This window comes from Rutidosis leptorrhynchoides, chromosome 5, assembly GCF_046630445.1.
Source record: "Rutidosis leptorrhynchoides isolate AG116_Rl617_1_P2 chromosome 5, CSIRO_AGI_Rlap_v1, whole genome shotgun sequence".
Classification (NCBI taxonomy): domain Eukaryota; kingdom Viridiplantae; phylum Streptophyta; class Magnoliopsida; order Asterales; family Asteraceae; genus Rutidosis; species Rutidosis leptorrhynchoides.
The window spans coordinates 23,806,106-23,822,484 of NC_092337.1; the positions used below are offsets into that span (position 1 = coordinate 23,806,106).

General features: G+C 34.5%; 1 protein-coding gene across 1 annotated transcript; it reads left to right on the top strand.

Moving 5' to 3' along the window:
• The first annotated feature begins 12,907 nt into the window (after positions 1-12,907).
• Positions 12,908-16,205, top strand: LOC139846761 (tRNA (mnm(5)s(2)U34)-methyltransferase, chloroplastic-like). Its single transcript, XM_071836271.1, has 6 exons — positions 12,908-13,103; positions 13,204-13,267; positions 14,756-14,948; positions 15,023-15,096; positions 15,340-15,495; positions 15,797-16,205. The coding sequence occupies exons 1-6, from the start codon at positions 12,917-12,919 to the stop codon at positions 15,918-15,920; spliced, it is 798 nt and encodes a 265-aa protein (XP_071692372.1). The 5' UTR covers positions 12,908-12,916; the 3' UTR covers positions 15,921-16,205.
• Positions 16,206-16,379: the final 174 nt, after the last annotated feature.

A 16,379-nucleotide genomic window follows, 5' to 3' on the forward strand; every position in this document is an offset into this window, starting at 1 on the left:
GAAAAATAAAAGGTCGAAAAATAATAAAAAGAACGTAGCGCGTCGAAACTTAAAAGTCTAAAAATTAAGAATTAAAAGTTGCGTCTAAAAGTATTAAAGCTTAAAAAAAAATTCTATAACCAAAACGGTAATAACTTAAAAAGTACTAAAATTTATAAAACGACGTCGCAAAATTCTAAAGCACCTAAATCTTATTCTAAAGAAAAAGTACTTAATGGATTTTACGGTAAATCCTAAAAATCTAGAAATAAAAATAACTACGGCAAAAACTATGACTTAAAACTAAATACGAACGAAAAATACAAATATTACGCTAAAACAAATAAAATGATACAAAATATAAAAATAAACTTAAAGTTGTAAAAAGTACAATTTTTATAAAAATATTATTTTTATATTATTTATTTATAAAAGTATTAATTTTTATATATTATTAAAAGTAATTAAACTAAATAATACAAATTAAAAACTAAAACTAATTAATTTATAATTAAAACCCTAATTAGGTTTATATTAATAATTATTATTAATTAAAACCCTAATTTCGTTCAGCTTATGTTTCAGACCTGTCTTTTCGCATCATGCGGTCGCATGAAATCTATGTTATATAGCCATGCGGTCGCATGGACCGTGGATCTAGGCCAGAAGTTGGGCTGCTACAGTACCTTGGCCCGATTACTTTTTTTTCTTTTCTGTTTTCTGTTTTATATTTATACAAAATATATATAAAAATTAAATAAAAACTTATATTTTTACAAAAATATCTACCTATTAGTTTTTGTAACTAAAAGAAAATACAAACTTTTTAATTTTTTTTTTATATTTTGAACAACTCTAAAAAAATATATATAGTTTGTTTTTTTCTTTTTATATTTTTGTATTTTTAATATTTAAAACGTATTTTTACAAAAATAAATTAAAATTTTTAATAATTGTTTTATAGCGTTTCGCTTTCGGCGTTGTTTTTCCCCGGCAGCGGCGTCAAAAATACTTGATGTTAAAGCGAAGGGGTACAAAATAGTAGTATTTTTACTGCGAAATATTATTAAATACGATACAATTTTACACAAGTTATTTATTTATTTATAGAGTGGATATACCTAAACCTTGCTACAACACTTATAGGCAGTGTACCTAATTGTACAGTAGTGTAGTTTTTAGTAAGTTCGGTTCGTTCCACAGGGACCTAGCCAAGTTTAACGCTATATTTTTTAAAAACTATATTTGTATTATATAAATATATAAATATAAGTAGTATTATTATTATAAAAGGGAGTTTTTACCGTTTAATAACTGGTTTGTCGATTTTAAAACTTTAGTCGCAGTTAAAACCTAATGTAAAATATTAAAAATAAAATTAACTTAAAGCGTAAAGTAAATGATAATAATTAAAGTGCGATAAATAAAATTGCGATAAATAAAATGACAAAAATAAAATTACGATAATTAAAATGACAATAAATTAAAGTGTGATAATTAAAAGTGCAATTAAATATGAAATAAAGGAATTATGCTTATTTAAACTTCCGTAATCATGATGTTTGACGTGTTGATTTTAGTTTATTCCCATGGGTTAATTGTCCTTTGTCCTGGATTATTTAATATGTCCGTCTGGTTTTTGTCCATAACAGTCCATCAGTCATAAATATAAAGTGCGAGTGTCCTCGTCAAATTATCCTTATATCCGAAGTCAAATATTCCAACTAATTGGGAACTTAAACTATAATTACACCAAGTGTCCTTGTATATAATTTACCCCTGTTTTAATAAGTCCATTGACTATTAATCCATTCCCGTGTCCGGTTAAATGAACGATTATTAGTACTTATAAATATCCCGCCCATCGTGTTCGATCGAGTGTATATGGTTATTTATAGGTACGTTCAATTGTAAATCTTTATATTAAATTAACAAACTATCATTTAATTAAACAAATATAAAGCCCATTAATAGCCCATAGTCTAATTTCCACAAGTGTCGTTCTTTTGTCCAAACCCCAATTATGGTACAAAACCCAATTACCCCGTCTTTAATATTTAGCCCAACATCACGATTACTTCGGCTTAAATAAGCATAATAATAACTTAGCTACGAGACATTAATTTAAAAAGGTTGAACATAACTTACAATGTTTAATAATAGCGTAGCGTTACACGGACAGAATTTCGACTTATACCCTTACAACATTCTCTAACATACCCTTATTATTAAAATTAAAATTAAAATTATAATATATATACGTTTGAGAGATGAGAAGAGAAAAAGATGTTTTTATTTTGGCCAAAACACGCGAAATTTATAGATGTGGCCAGCATATTGGGGTCATGCGACAGCATGACATTTGTTCTTCCTGGCCATGCGATCGCATGGCCAGCTGGTTCCAGTCACATGGTTTTGTTTTCTTGTTTTGCCGACGTTTTAATAAATAAATATAATATATAAATAATTTTAAGAATTATTTATATATTATATTATATTTATGTACATAGTTGACTTGTAATTTTTGCTCCGTTGCGTCGCGCGTTGAGAGTTGACTTTGGTCCCGGTTCCGGATTTTCGAACGTCCTTGCGTACAATTTAATATCTTGTATTTTGCGTTTTGCGTCTTGTACTCTTGTAATTTTGAGACGTTTCTTATCAATAATTGGAACCACTTTGATTGTAATTTGTACTTTTTAGCTTTTTGGTCGTTTGCGTCTTCAATTCGTCGAATCTGTCTTTTGTCTTCACCTTTTATTATTTAAACGAATATCACTTGTAAATAGAACAATTGCAACTAAAAGCTTGTCTTTCTTGAGGGATATTGCTATGAAATATATGTTCGTTTTTAGCATTATCAACTACGAATAACAAAAAGAAGAATACAAGCACTATAGGTGCAATTGACCCAAAAAATGCTTCAAATTTTGAATTTCAAACAAGTCCTGAAGTTAGCCAACAAACTAAAGAGTTGCTTATAAAGGCATCTGCGAATGCCAAAGTAACTGAAGAAACGCAATCAAATGTTATGGTTGAAAAAATGAACATGGCAAAGCGAAATTTTCAGCAAGCGCGTGAGGAACAAAGATCAGAAGAAATGAGGATAAAATTGGACTCCACAAATATGTAGCCAAATGCGGATAAAAGTTTAGCTAAAGAAAGTAAAGCGCTTAATACCACAGAAAGCGCAGTGAAGGAAATGCCTAAAAAGACTGCGAAAAAAGTGCTTACGCCCTTAGAGGCTTTGACCTCTGTATCCCAAACAACTATGAATGGCCGCTCAATGATATATCACCAACTGCGCAAAGATTAATAATAAACCATGATGCAAATGCGCGAAATGAAAGGCAAGAACAAAACGCTTTTGGTTTGCCAGTATTAATTTTAAAGAAGGCAAAGAGCGCTAAAACTCTATTTCAAAATTCTGATACTTCTGAAAAATCTGAAAGTGATCAAGAGGTGGTTGAAATTTCCAAATTAAAACGCAAAAGGCCTTCTACGCGTGTTCCGCGTTATTACGAAGAAGGAGAGACATCTCAGGCCAAAAAAATACAGACTGCGCAGACATTTTTGGCGGATATGTTCAAAAAGTTGGCACCAAAAGACATGCAACACAAGTTTGATTGACCAGATGTTATTCAGCAAATGATTGAAAAATACTGCGCAGATCATAAGGAAGCACGACCGAAGAAAGCAGCTGAAATAACATCCGCAATCGACAAGTTTGTAGAGCACATATCTGATTACCCAATTACTACACCACCCATTGTGCCCGCAACTCTGGGTGTATATTCAGGGTTAACAGATCCGCTGGATTTTTTACAAAGATTTGAAGGAGTTGTAAGTACATATAATTGGGATGAACCGGTTACATGCCGCGTATTTCCAATGGTGTTGCAGGGTTTAGTGCGTGAATGGTTTCACAATTTAAGCGCAAGAAGTATTGTGGGATTTGTTGATTTAAGGGAAAAATTCCTTTTACAATTTTAAAATTTGCAACCACAGAAAAAGACGCACATTGAGTGCCATGATATTAAACAAGGCTTCAAAGAAACGTTGGAAAGTTTGTTGACAAGATACATTTATGAATGTCAGAAAATCCCAAATCTTAATGAAGATCAAAAAATTTCTGGATTTGAGCATGCAATAAATCCGCAGAGACATCCAACCCTTGTGCGTCGTCTACGTAGAGATGTACCGCGTAGTTTTGCCAAAGTCATGCAAGAAACATATAAATATATTCGCTGCAGGGAAGATAGCAATATAGCACAAAATTGTGGATGGGGCAAGGACAGGAGTTTGCGCGATGATAATGATACATACCGTGATGGTAACGGTGACGGATATCGCGATTCCAATCGCGGATCTGGGCAGCAACGAAGGAATAATAATGGTGGAACTTGGCGCAATGATCGACAGCGCAGTAATGGAGATGGTGGCAATCAGGGTTATAATAATCGTGATAGAAATTATTCACGAAAGTGGAATAATGATTCCTTTGCCATAGTCCAAACGCTATCTAAAACGCCAAAGGAAATACTTTTGCAAGAGCGTGTTGCTAAGGCATTTCCAGACCCTCCGCAGTTGAGTGACAATAATAGGTGTGACAAGTCTAAATTTTGTATCTTTCATGATGATTATGGTCATGATACAAATAGATGTCGCGACCTTGTTGAATTAATTGCAGACGCGGTTGGGCAAAGGAAATTGAATCATCTTTTAATCAGCAAAGAAACAAGCACAACAAATGCAATGGTTACACCTGCATTGACAACTATACCAAAGACGCCAAATGTTAGTACTGTGGTGCAGCAAGAACGCAAAGCACCCGCGGTCAGGAACTTGGATGCAAAGGTGGTGCCCAATAAAGACAGCTTACAACAAATTCAAGTAATTAATATGGTGACTATTGGTGATGATATGCAAAACCATAAGACTTGTGCAAATTATGAAAAGTGGCAACTTGAGTCTATAACTTTTGAGACAGCGAAAGACTGCGGATTGTTGGGGGTATTCATATAATGAAAGTACATGTAGACACTGGAAATAGTGTTGATGTTATGTATAATCAATGCTTTCGCAAACTGCCAAGTGATATTCAGTCTAAGCTCAAGTCAACCGCAATGTCTTTGTCAGGGTTTTCAGGAGAATCTGCGTGGCCTATAGGGCAATTGGAGCTGGAAATTGAAATTATGGATGAGCAAAATGCCAGGTTAATGCATAAAGCTTTTTTGAACTTGTATGTTATGAATACTCTGTCGCGGTATAACATTCTTTTGGGACGCACAGCTGTGTGTAAGTTGGGAATAGTTTCCTCAACAATTCATGGCATGGTAAAGTTTGCCACTACAAATGGTATTGCGACAGTTACATCCGCGGTTCCAGAACCATTATGTGCATCTATAATGATGGGTGAAAATATTGGAACCGAAGGCCATATTGTAGTTGCAAATGCAGAAGTTATGATGCTCTAATGATCTGGATAGTAAAAATCTGAAGTTCAGATAAGATGATGAAAAGCAAATGATGGTAGTACGAATGTTAATGGCCTGTTTTGAAAGCATTATTGTATGGCAGAAGTATTTGGCCAATGTATATAGCTTGTCAAACGCAACAATGTAAATAAATAAAGAAAGTGTTTTGGTTTCTGTTAAAGTTTCATCATATGCGAGCAAAATTATATTGCGAAAACTGTGATAGTAACGCATATCTGCATCGGAAGTTCTGCGTAATACCTTCATAAACAAAAGAAAATTTTGTATCAATATAGCATAAAGTGATGGAAAAGCCCACTTAATGTAGAATTTTACTAAGATTCAGAATGAAATTGATCTTATAAAAATGATGCTGTTCAAACTAATAGCCATTGCAAAGTTGCATTGGTTGTCCTGTGCGAAACAAGTTATGATAATACTATAAACTTGTGTGAAAATTGTTGACTGAAAACGTTATGTACGTAACAAACTCGTAATTGTATAAGTGATGGTAAAGCCCACTTGTTGTTTCATATAAATAATTGAACAATGTGTGCGAAAAGAGGGATTCTTGTAATTTTCCCAAAGTATTTAACTTAGCAATACTTGGATGCTTCGCATAAAACACATATTTGCCTAAGGATCGTTTCGACGGACTTAGAAGATTCATAATGTGTATAAACACGTGCATACAGGTTGTTTCGTATAAAGTAATTGTTTATTATGTGCACAATAATGAGCAATGAAATTGCAAAGGACAATGCTAGTAATTATGAATAATATTGAAAAAGTACTTAAGCGCTATAAAAGTAAACAGTTGCAACTGATAGAAATTTCACTATTGATAAAACCGTGTAAGAGTGCGGTTATGTGTTACAAAATGATACGCAAACTCAATTGCGGAGTGACTACAAATTTACAATTTCAGTTCTACAACGTCCTTAAAAGTGACGTTTTCTTGTTGACTGAACGCGATAAGATCTGGAATGTCAATATGTTCTATTGCTTTACTAGCTTCTGTACAAACATCTTTTGCGATATCTATATCGCAGACCTCCTTTTCAATCACTTCTGGGTATGGCGCACCAATACCATACGCGGTCGAGATTAACTCCAAAAATTCGCAACGTTCGCGGGGTTTAACTGCGTTGAGGTATGCCTGAAATTTTTCAGTAACTGGCTTGGAGTCCATAATTTTGTGGCCAAGATCAGGGAGATAAGCAATGAGTTGCTGGAATTGATCGTTTGTGGTAGAAAATTGTTGTTGAGTTTCTGCGACAGTGACAAGCGTAGCAACTTGAGCTTCGGAAGATTTAAGCGCGGTTTTTGCAGCTTCAAGCTCTTGCTTCAGCTTCGCATTTTCTTTATCAAGGCGCGATGCTTTCTTATTAGCTTGCCTCGCCGCATTAGTTTGACTTTCGGGTGCGGTGACTAAACTGTCTCTGCGAGGAATATCGTCAACTAAAAAGCATACTGCAGAGTATAAGTTCTGCACTCTAGCACTCTCCATTGTTTCATCATCAATTTTCTCAAATTCTGCACGGATATCTTCAGGGACTGCGCGTCCAAGCTGTTTAAGCTAGTCTGTGGCTGTCTCTCGATCGATATCCACATGTTCGTGGAGATGATCAAATCTAACAGAGGTAATTGGACTCGCTGGGGCAAAGTTCTTGTCAAAAACACCCTCAGGTATTTCTTGCGATATATTGAACTGATGACCTTCTTGAGAACTCTTGCTGAGATCGATAGGCTCTGCACAAAAGTATTTGATAAAACATTATTAAGTAAAAGCAATATGAATGCAAAATAACCGCAATAAAGCATATATAAATACTTTGCATACCTTCTTCAGACTCTTCACGGGCAACGCGTTTAGCGCGTTTCTTTCCCATTGTTGTTGGATTGGTGGCAGTGCTTTTGCGTTTAACTTTATCATGAACCTCAGGAATAATATTTTCATTTACTAATGGCTCTTCAGTGTCGATGGTTTCATCGCCATCTTCCAGAGAGCGACGATCTGAAGTGAATCCTGTAATATCCTTTTGGCGCATAAGATACGCGAGGGAAATCTCTGCGAAAATAACAAAAAGTGTTAACAGTAGTGAATATGTAGAAATACGCGTTAATGATACGAAAATAATGAACGTGTACCTTCACCATCGGCATCTTTAAAGATGCCTATTTGGTTGGGCCATAGCCAATGCGTGGAGATTCTGCCTACATGAAGAGGCACGATCCCATAGGGACGAATCTGTAAGCGCGCATTTTTAATCAACTGCAAGGTTTCTTTTTGATACTCATCAAGATCAACGCGATCTTTGCTATTTTTAGAATACGCGGTTACCCATGTATTGATATCCTTGTACTCGCGAAGGGCAGTCGTTTTGACAAAGAAGAAGGACTGTTGCCAATTGCCAACATTTTCTTCAGGAGTATCCATTACTCCATTGTGACATTTCAGTGTGAACCAGCCGGCGTCATGCGTAAGAATAGTAGAAAACTTACGAAAGACATCTAGCGAAAATGGCCTGTTGAGTGCGTTGCAATACATCTCATATAAAATGAGTTTCGCAACCGCATTGGGATGAAATTGGCCAGGACTCACTGCGTAAAAATGACACACACTCAAGAAGAAATCCGTAAACGGGAACCTAAGGTTGCCCAAATACAATGAGGTTTCGTATATAGCAATATAATCCTTTGGTGGATTATTGGCCGTGACACCTGCTGAAGGTGCAATTGGCTCAAATGACTCAAGCATCGGATAGTTGAGCTTGATTTGTGTAAGCATCTCATCCGTAATAAGTGAATCAAAGTCATTGACGGATGGACCAGTAGTAGATGGGGAATGTGATGTAGACATGATGAATAATAAAGTAAATATGTTGAATGCTTAAGTATGTGTAAAGTAAACGCAGAAAGATTGATGAATGCGATGGCGATTATGAATGCACTTTTTAGAGAGAGAAATTAGTAAGGGAAAGTAAGATTGGAAGTATGCGGCTGCACCTGGTATTTATACCTTCAAGTTTGCAAAAGTCCGTTAACAAGTAATCATCACAAATCAACGGTTATCAAAATGCGTCAGAAATTCAACGGATAAAAATATAGCCGTTAGAATAAGTATTAAAGACGCAGACAGTTTATTTGAAAGATATGCGGAACTGCGTGTAGCAGTATAAATATGAGCACGCTTTTTGAAGGTCATGGAAACTACAATTTTTATTTTTTTAGAGTTTATTGTATTACATTTTCTGCGAAAATGTAACGCAATAAACTGGGGGAACTTGATCATATACATACGTATGTATATGTATGTTTTTAGTGCGAAAAGACACTTAAAGGCAAAAACGCAAAGCATGGAACCGCGGTAAATGTTAATGTATGCGGTGAGGCTGCGCGGAATATTAAAGAGTGCGTAGGATTCTCGCAGTACTTGTGCGGAATGCCTAAGTGCGCACACATCTTACTTCCGCGCAGATCTCAAACCTATAAATAGGGAGCTTGACCTCTCATTTTAGGTTGTTGATTCTGGAAGGATTGCCCTGGCCATATTGATCTCTCTCGTGAGTTTGCCTGAGACTTGATCTTTTTTAGTTAAGGTAATTTACGAAGACCGGGACATGGTTGTTGATCGTTTAGCACTTAACGAAATATGACAATAAGGTCTCAAAATCCTAATCGACATCCGTTGTACCCCCTCATTGCACTCAATCCTTGATTAATCGTTATTGGATAATCTAGGATTGATTATCACTCACACACGCTTTAGAAAGAAACTCTTCACACACCATCACCGCATTGGGTACTCGGTGTGCTTTGACTTAAACCAAGTGACTTAGGAGATACACATTTATTCACCATAACATAATCCTTGAGAAAACCTCTCTTGGATTCGAACCTTTATTCACTACAATATAATCCTTGAGAGCTCATTTTTATTTTTGTAAAGGGCTTACTAAATTGTTGAGATGACCCTTAGTAATAATAGTAATAGTAATAGTAATAGTAATAGTAATGGTAATAGTAATAGTAATGTGAGTATTTAATTCCAACCTCTTATCATGTACGCTACAAAAATTTCAGACTCAAATCTCTAATAAAAAGATAAAAAGTTGTTAAAGGTAGTGGGATAACACACTTACATCGCGTACACTTTTGACTTGAAAAACGTCAATTGTTATTGAACAAATTGAACTTTGAGAAATCTTTATACATATATCATCTAGTGTCGTGTTATTAATGGCTTTCTTCCTTTTTTATCGTTTTGATTTTGAAATCGGTCCCAAGCTAGTGATTCTATTAAAGACGTCAGTTATTATAAAATTATAAAAAACTTTCAAGTAAGATCTCAAGTCTTGGCCGGAGTACATATATTTCTTACCACCTTTAAAAAAGTGAGTTACTTTTTTCTCAAGGTTAATGTCATCACACATACGAGTAATTTCACTGACGTATAATCTTCATTTCAACTTTTATAATCTTCATTAGCAATAGTTGTACATTGATTATCATTTTCGATCATGTAGCAATAGTTGTACTTTGATCTACGTTGAGTTTCAATCAAGCGTATAATTGCGATGTGATTTTTCACCTTCATACTTATATTCTAAGTCATAATAATGTAAGTTAATGTCAATTAAAGTATTATAAAGAAAGCTAAACCTAATAATAACACCAGCAATTATTATATTATTATATACTAATGAAATTGGAGTGAATGATAACGCCACACAAAGCGTGAGCTAGATCTACTCTAATTTGCCAGCAACTCTAAAAAATTAATCGCTGCTCTTTAGCACAAAAATAGAAGTCGTACTTCCGTACTTACAATGTAAAATATAAGTGTAAAACATAAATACAGTAGTAATTAATTTAGAGAGTTGTGAATGATAGCCATTAAAAGTATTTCTAACAAAAAAAAATTATACATAAATAATAGTGTATGAAATTTAACTTAGTTATTGGCATGTTAGACCACGGATAATGGTGATTGTGACGTGAAGTGAGTAAGGTGCACTTTTTGGGTCAAATCAATAATTGGACCATGACACGGAAATGGGGGAGTTGTAATGGGAGACTTTTGTCAAATATTGTTGGAGCGTTTGTGAGTGATGTGGCAAAATATAAGTGGAAGTTGGGTTAAAAAGTGGTTAACATGGTAGGAAAAAAATTAAAAAAATTTTAAAAAACCATAAACGCACCTAAAGTCTTCCGTGATTCGCCGACAAACGCCTGCAGACAAACGCCCCATTCCAGGCGTTTCTCACGACACTTCATGGGCACCAAGGCTACATACGCCGTGTTATCCATGGTCTTAGTGTAATACTCACAACTGTCATCTATTAACTTTCCAAAGTATTTCTTTGTCATTTTTTACCGTAATTATTTTATTTGTATTATATAATATTTGATAATAAAAGTTATATGAATAAAACACATTTAAAATCTAATCCGTTCATATAATTTTAATCAAATATTATATAACACAAATGACAAAATTTACAGTTAAAGTTGACAATTAAAAACTTTCAAAAGTTAACGAGAACACTTGTATTGAGACGAAGAGAGTAGTTATTAAAAAGCTATAACAATGCATGTTCCAAAATTCTAAACATAGCTTTATTCAAAATTTATTTACGAAAAAAGTATTAATTCATTACTTTACTATTACCATTACTAATAATAGCATAATGGGGGGTTTGTCGTTTAATTTCGAGTTTTAATTTTTAAGGTGTCGTTTAATACTTTGGTAAAAAAAAAATGTAGACAACATAAGTCGCAAGTTCACAAACCCAAAAACAAGATCATGGTCGAACATTTTTCGGTAATGACCAGAAATTTTGCGATCACGATATCAAGTTGAGAAGCATGATCGAAAATAATGCATTCGAGAATTTGCAAGAATTCCTTGCGACCACCGATATCATTGTTGCAATTACGTTTCTTTTTATCGTCGCAACAATACAGTTGTGTTGAGTATTGAGTTATCTCATCTCATCCCACGTCGACTAAGTATCTATTTGTTGCTTATAATAGTTTGGAATCCTCATCTCATTGAGTTAATCTTTTGGCGTTAAATTGAACTTAAGTCTATTATTTCTGCAAGTTGATTTCAAAAATGAACGTTATTTTAGCAAAATCCTGACACGTTTTCTTATAAGACCATTCCCAACCCTGAATGTGACGTCACAGATAGTTGGTGCGCTTTTTGGCCAAAAAGTGCAATATGACTCTGACTGGACAATGTCAGTTTCTGACTTTTTTTAACCCAAAATGTCAGTTATCAGTGTCAGTTTCAGTAGGGTCCACCAGTTTTTTATTTTTGCATTTTTTATATAATTTAACACATTATTTCAATAAAATAATAAATAAATGAAAACAACATTGATAATTTAACAAGATTAAAAGTTCATAGACATTAAAAAAAATTACATAGTAGACTTAAAAACTAAAATTACTAAAAATTAAAAAACATATAATCAAACTACTAGTTGTCGTCGTCTTCAGATGATTTGTCGGGTGCGTCAACCAAATGCGAGAACTGATCAAGGTACAATTTTTGAAGCTTTTTGATATAATCTTTGTGACCCGGGTCCTTTATGTCATCGACATTGAGGGACAAAACACTAGCACCTGCAAAAGCTGTACGGAGTGCCTCTTGTTTTTTTTTGCGCATTTGACACCTTTAATTCGTTCCGCCTTAGCCTTTGAAATAACTTCCAAAGCTTCATCCGTTTATGATGAACGTGTCGATCGACTTGACTAGCTAGAATAGTTTGATCGTGCCTTTTTTTGGCCTTTTCACGGCCCATAGGTCTCGGAAAAGGATCGTCTTCAAAAAGATCGTTTTGTTGAGAAAGAGGAATGTTATTCACATCCTCATTGGCATCCAAAGAAACATGTCCACCCGACCCCGAACATACCACTTTGATTTGTTACACAAAACACGTCAAGCATCCATCATGGTAAATCTTTTCCCGTTGGAGTGGGACCCACGACGTCAGAAACCAGCCAATCACACGCGTACACGTCGATCTGACGTTTTTTTTCCCGTCGGGTGGGCAACTAACGTCCCAAACTAACGGAATCTGACGCCGCATTAACGGCCGTTAGTTTCCGTCAGTTGATGCCAACAGGGACTGACGCCGTAAATACATGCTGGGTTGGGGGTGGTTTAACTGGTATTAAGTATTTAGTTTTGGATCAAAATACCCTTTTCCAAAGGGAGGTGATTCTCACACACCACCTTTTATTCATGTACACTTTTGTCTTCTAAAATCACAGTTATGTCCCTAGAGAATTAAACTTATATTGTTATTAAAAGTATAATTAAGGGTAAAATAGATAATTCGGTGTATAGTGTGTGAGAATTATCTCCCTTCTTCGAAAGGTTCCCTAGAAGCAAAATCCACCGCCAAATAGAAATAGAAAAACAAATAAAAAAAGAAAAAGAAAAGAAGATGATGATGTTACGAGGTTATCCAGTTTTGGGCACGTTGAAGTTCAACCACAAATTTAAGACGCGATTATGTTCTAAGATTTTGTCGTTGCATCAGCCCCTTTTTATTTCCTCACCTTCTTGTAACCATAAAGATCTTGTTTTTCACTCTAAATCATCCAAACACAATCTTGAGTCCCCTTTATCTGGTATTTGTTCATATAAATAATGACACAATAATATATGATAATTGTTTAAATTTTCAATTTGTGTTCAAATGTATTAATTTGATGCAAAAATATTGTTTAGGTGTAGAGTCTGTGATGATGGACTATATTTTCGGAAAGAAGAAGGCCACAGAAGTTGCTCACTCGTAGGTACTTTTATTGCTTCTCAAAATAATCATTTTTATGGCTTCTTTTATTTAAAGCATCAATCTTTTTTAATAATTTCATTTGGGTTTTACTATTTCTATTATGGGTCATATTCATAGTTAAACTAATTGTTAGTTTTATTGGTTTCTTGTACATGTGCACCCTGTTACCCTTCAAATTTATAGTAATCAAGAATCAAGATTTCTGTAGTTTAGGTATTCACAAGGATACTGTATAATTCCTTCATTGGTGACACTTAATAAGCTCTAATTGAGTCAATTTGTGTTATAAAAGCTTACATAAGAACATTCTTTGACTTTTTGACCTTTAGGCTTGTCAATTTAATTCCAATAAAATCCTATACTGCTTTGCTCACCTCACGCACAGACTTATGTATCTTCATAAACTATCCTTTATTCCTTCCAATTCATTTAATAACACAACTGCAGCATTAGCCAATATATTCAACACACTCCATATGTTTTGTGTATGGGTACATGGACAATTTGTTGACAATCCACTGCAAATCATTTTTCAATCCTTTGCAGACAAACATTGGTTTCATGTCAGCCCAAATTTGGCAGGCATATCTGTCACTTTTTGTCACAAAATTGGCTAATGGCCCAACATTACTCCACTTATCAAACCATAAGGAGGTCTTTTGACCATAGTCTATCTTATGAAAAAATATGGGGCCTGACTTTATCTCTCAACATTAGCAATTGCCTCCATTTTCTATCTTATGAGAATATGGGGCCTGACTCATGCCCAATTTCCCAAAAGTTTCTTCCTTTTAACCTGACTACGTATATCCAATTAAATCATCAGCAACGAAAAGCAAAGCAAAGATGAGAAAAATGGTTGTTTTTACACCGTAGTGGTAGTGTAATCTAAACTTAGTAAAATCTTAAAATGTGCTTGGCCTGAATCAAAGTCAAAACCTCCATTACCAAATTCAGAAACACAATTAATCGAGCCTTTTTTAGATGTCATCTACCAACGTAAGAGACCTGGATAGAAGTTATATGGAAATTTATCGAGAACATGTTTAAGCCTCTTTTTATAAGGTGTGTTGAGTGGTCAGAGTATACGGAACAAAATGACGATTTAGGACATGAAAATATTGACAGGGCATTATCTTTCTTCAGCTTATTACATAAGCTTATCGATAGTGGCTGGTGAGTTGACTCTTTTAGCATTATAATTTTTTATTTTTTTAATAAGTTTTGCACACTTTTTACATATATATATATATATTTTTTTTGACAGAAATTGTTTGGGTTAAACCAACCTGACCCGTCCACCTGTTGTGACACTGACACATTTTATGCAACCGGTCATTTTCTCACTTTTTTTTATGTGTTGGTTGCCTGCTGATTTTTATCGTGTTTTTGTTAACTTTATTGGTGTTTCCATGTTAACTTTATTGTTGTTTCCTGATCAAACAATTTTTACAATTTTGTTGTTGTGTACGTGTTTGAATATAGAATCTGGAAACACGTACTCCAGAAAGGGGATGCAGTTGTGGATGCTACATGTGGAAATGGTTATGATACGTTAGCAATGTTGAATATGGTGGCTGATGAATCATGTAGTGGGCGTGTTTATTCAATTGATATTCAAGAAACCGCATTACACAAAACCAGGTCTTTATTGGATGGATTACATGATCCCGATAAGGTGCCCTTTATTGGATGGATTACATGACTAACAAATTTGAACTAAAGTCTGTTTATAAGTTTACTTGTTTACAGAAAAAAATGGTGAAGCTTTTTGCAACGTGTCATAGCAAAATGGAAGAAGTCGTCCCAAAAGGTGTCACAGTGAGGTATAGACTAAAATTACTGTAAATTGACTTATGCAACCAAGTTTTTACCTTTTTGTGTTAATCTGTATTAAGTTGCTTCATAGATACATTAGTTGGTATAGATATTTTTTTATTTATTTATTACCAGTATCATTAATTGGTAAAAGAAAGTGAAACTTGGTTGCAATTTAAGTACATTTTGCCTCAATTATTGTTGTGGATTTATGTGTTTAAACTGCTTGTGATTTTCTACTATGTGTAAAGGCTAGTTGCATTCAATTTGGGCTATCTACCGGGTGGTGACAAAACGGTAATTACTAAATCAGTAACAACCCGATTTGCTATGGAGGCTGCAAGCAGAATTGTAGCATCTGGAGGTCTTATCAGCATCCTGGTTTATGTGGGCCATCCTGGTGGAATGTAATCCTACTTTTCTCAGTTTGATATAATATTAGATTATTTAATCTTTAATTAAACTTTATTATAAAAAAGGTAAAACCGACCCTCTGGCAGCCCCACACCGACTGATCAAATCTTTATTATATATCTTTATTTCTATATACTTTTTCATTGGCAATTGGGTCAGGTCGGTTGTGTTTGGGTCGAACTCAAATGGGTTCGTTTTTTTAACGGGTCCAAATGGGTCAAACCCAATTGGGTTGGTTTGTGTTGGGTTTGGGTCAAGACCCAATTTTGATGAATGTTTGATTGGCATGAATAGGGAAGAGTATGAGACGGTGGAAGCTTTTGCTTCAAGATTGCCGGTGAATGACTGGATATGTTGCAAGCTCCAAATGTTAAACAGACCACTAGCTCCCATACTTGTTCTGTTATGCAAGAGGTAGATGAAGATAGGTTTATGAAGTTATAGTACTAAATAAGGATCAGAATTTTTGTATCGCAAAGGATGATAGTGTTGTAGATATAAGAGTTGATCTGTTTTGTGTATTGTTTACATTTAGATTAATACCTCGTGCTGAAGTTGTGTTATGAATTGCGAGCAGCTGAGTTTAACTTCATTTCCCATCTGGATTACATTCTTATTAGTCAATGTGTTCTATGCACTGATCATAACTTGATTTCACTGTTTTGACTATATTTTCTTTGTTATCCATTCGTTTTTTTCATTATTTTTTGCATTGGCTTCAAAATCGACTTTTTTGCTCCGTTGGTCCTTAAGTTATACACGGCATGACACTATTATTTTAGATTTTTGGGGTGACTTCTAGTTCTATAATCCAAGTCCTATGTTGTTGTGTACAACTGTTCAAGTGTTATTGTCATCTATTTTCTGGTTTATATAT

What these genes read in the sequence shown, in the direction of transcription:
- LOC139846761 (XM_071836271.1), top strand. Translation starts at nt 12,917, where the DNA reads ATGATGATGTTACGAGGTTATCCAGTTTTGGGCACGTTGAAGTTCAAC. An exon ending in GCCACAGAAGTTGCTCACTC is followed by an intron (nt 13,268 to 14,755) that starts GTAGGTACTTTT and finishes GTTTGAATATAG; the next exon opens with AATCTGGAAACACGTACTCC. An exon ending in GTGGGCCATCCTGGTGGAAT is followed by an intron (nt 15,496 to 15,796) that starts GTAATCCTACTT and finishes TGGCATGAATAG; the next exon opens with GGAAGAGTATGAGACGGTGG.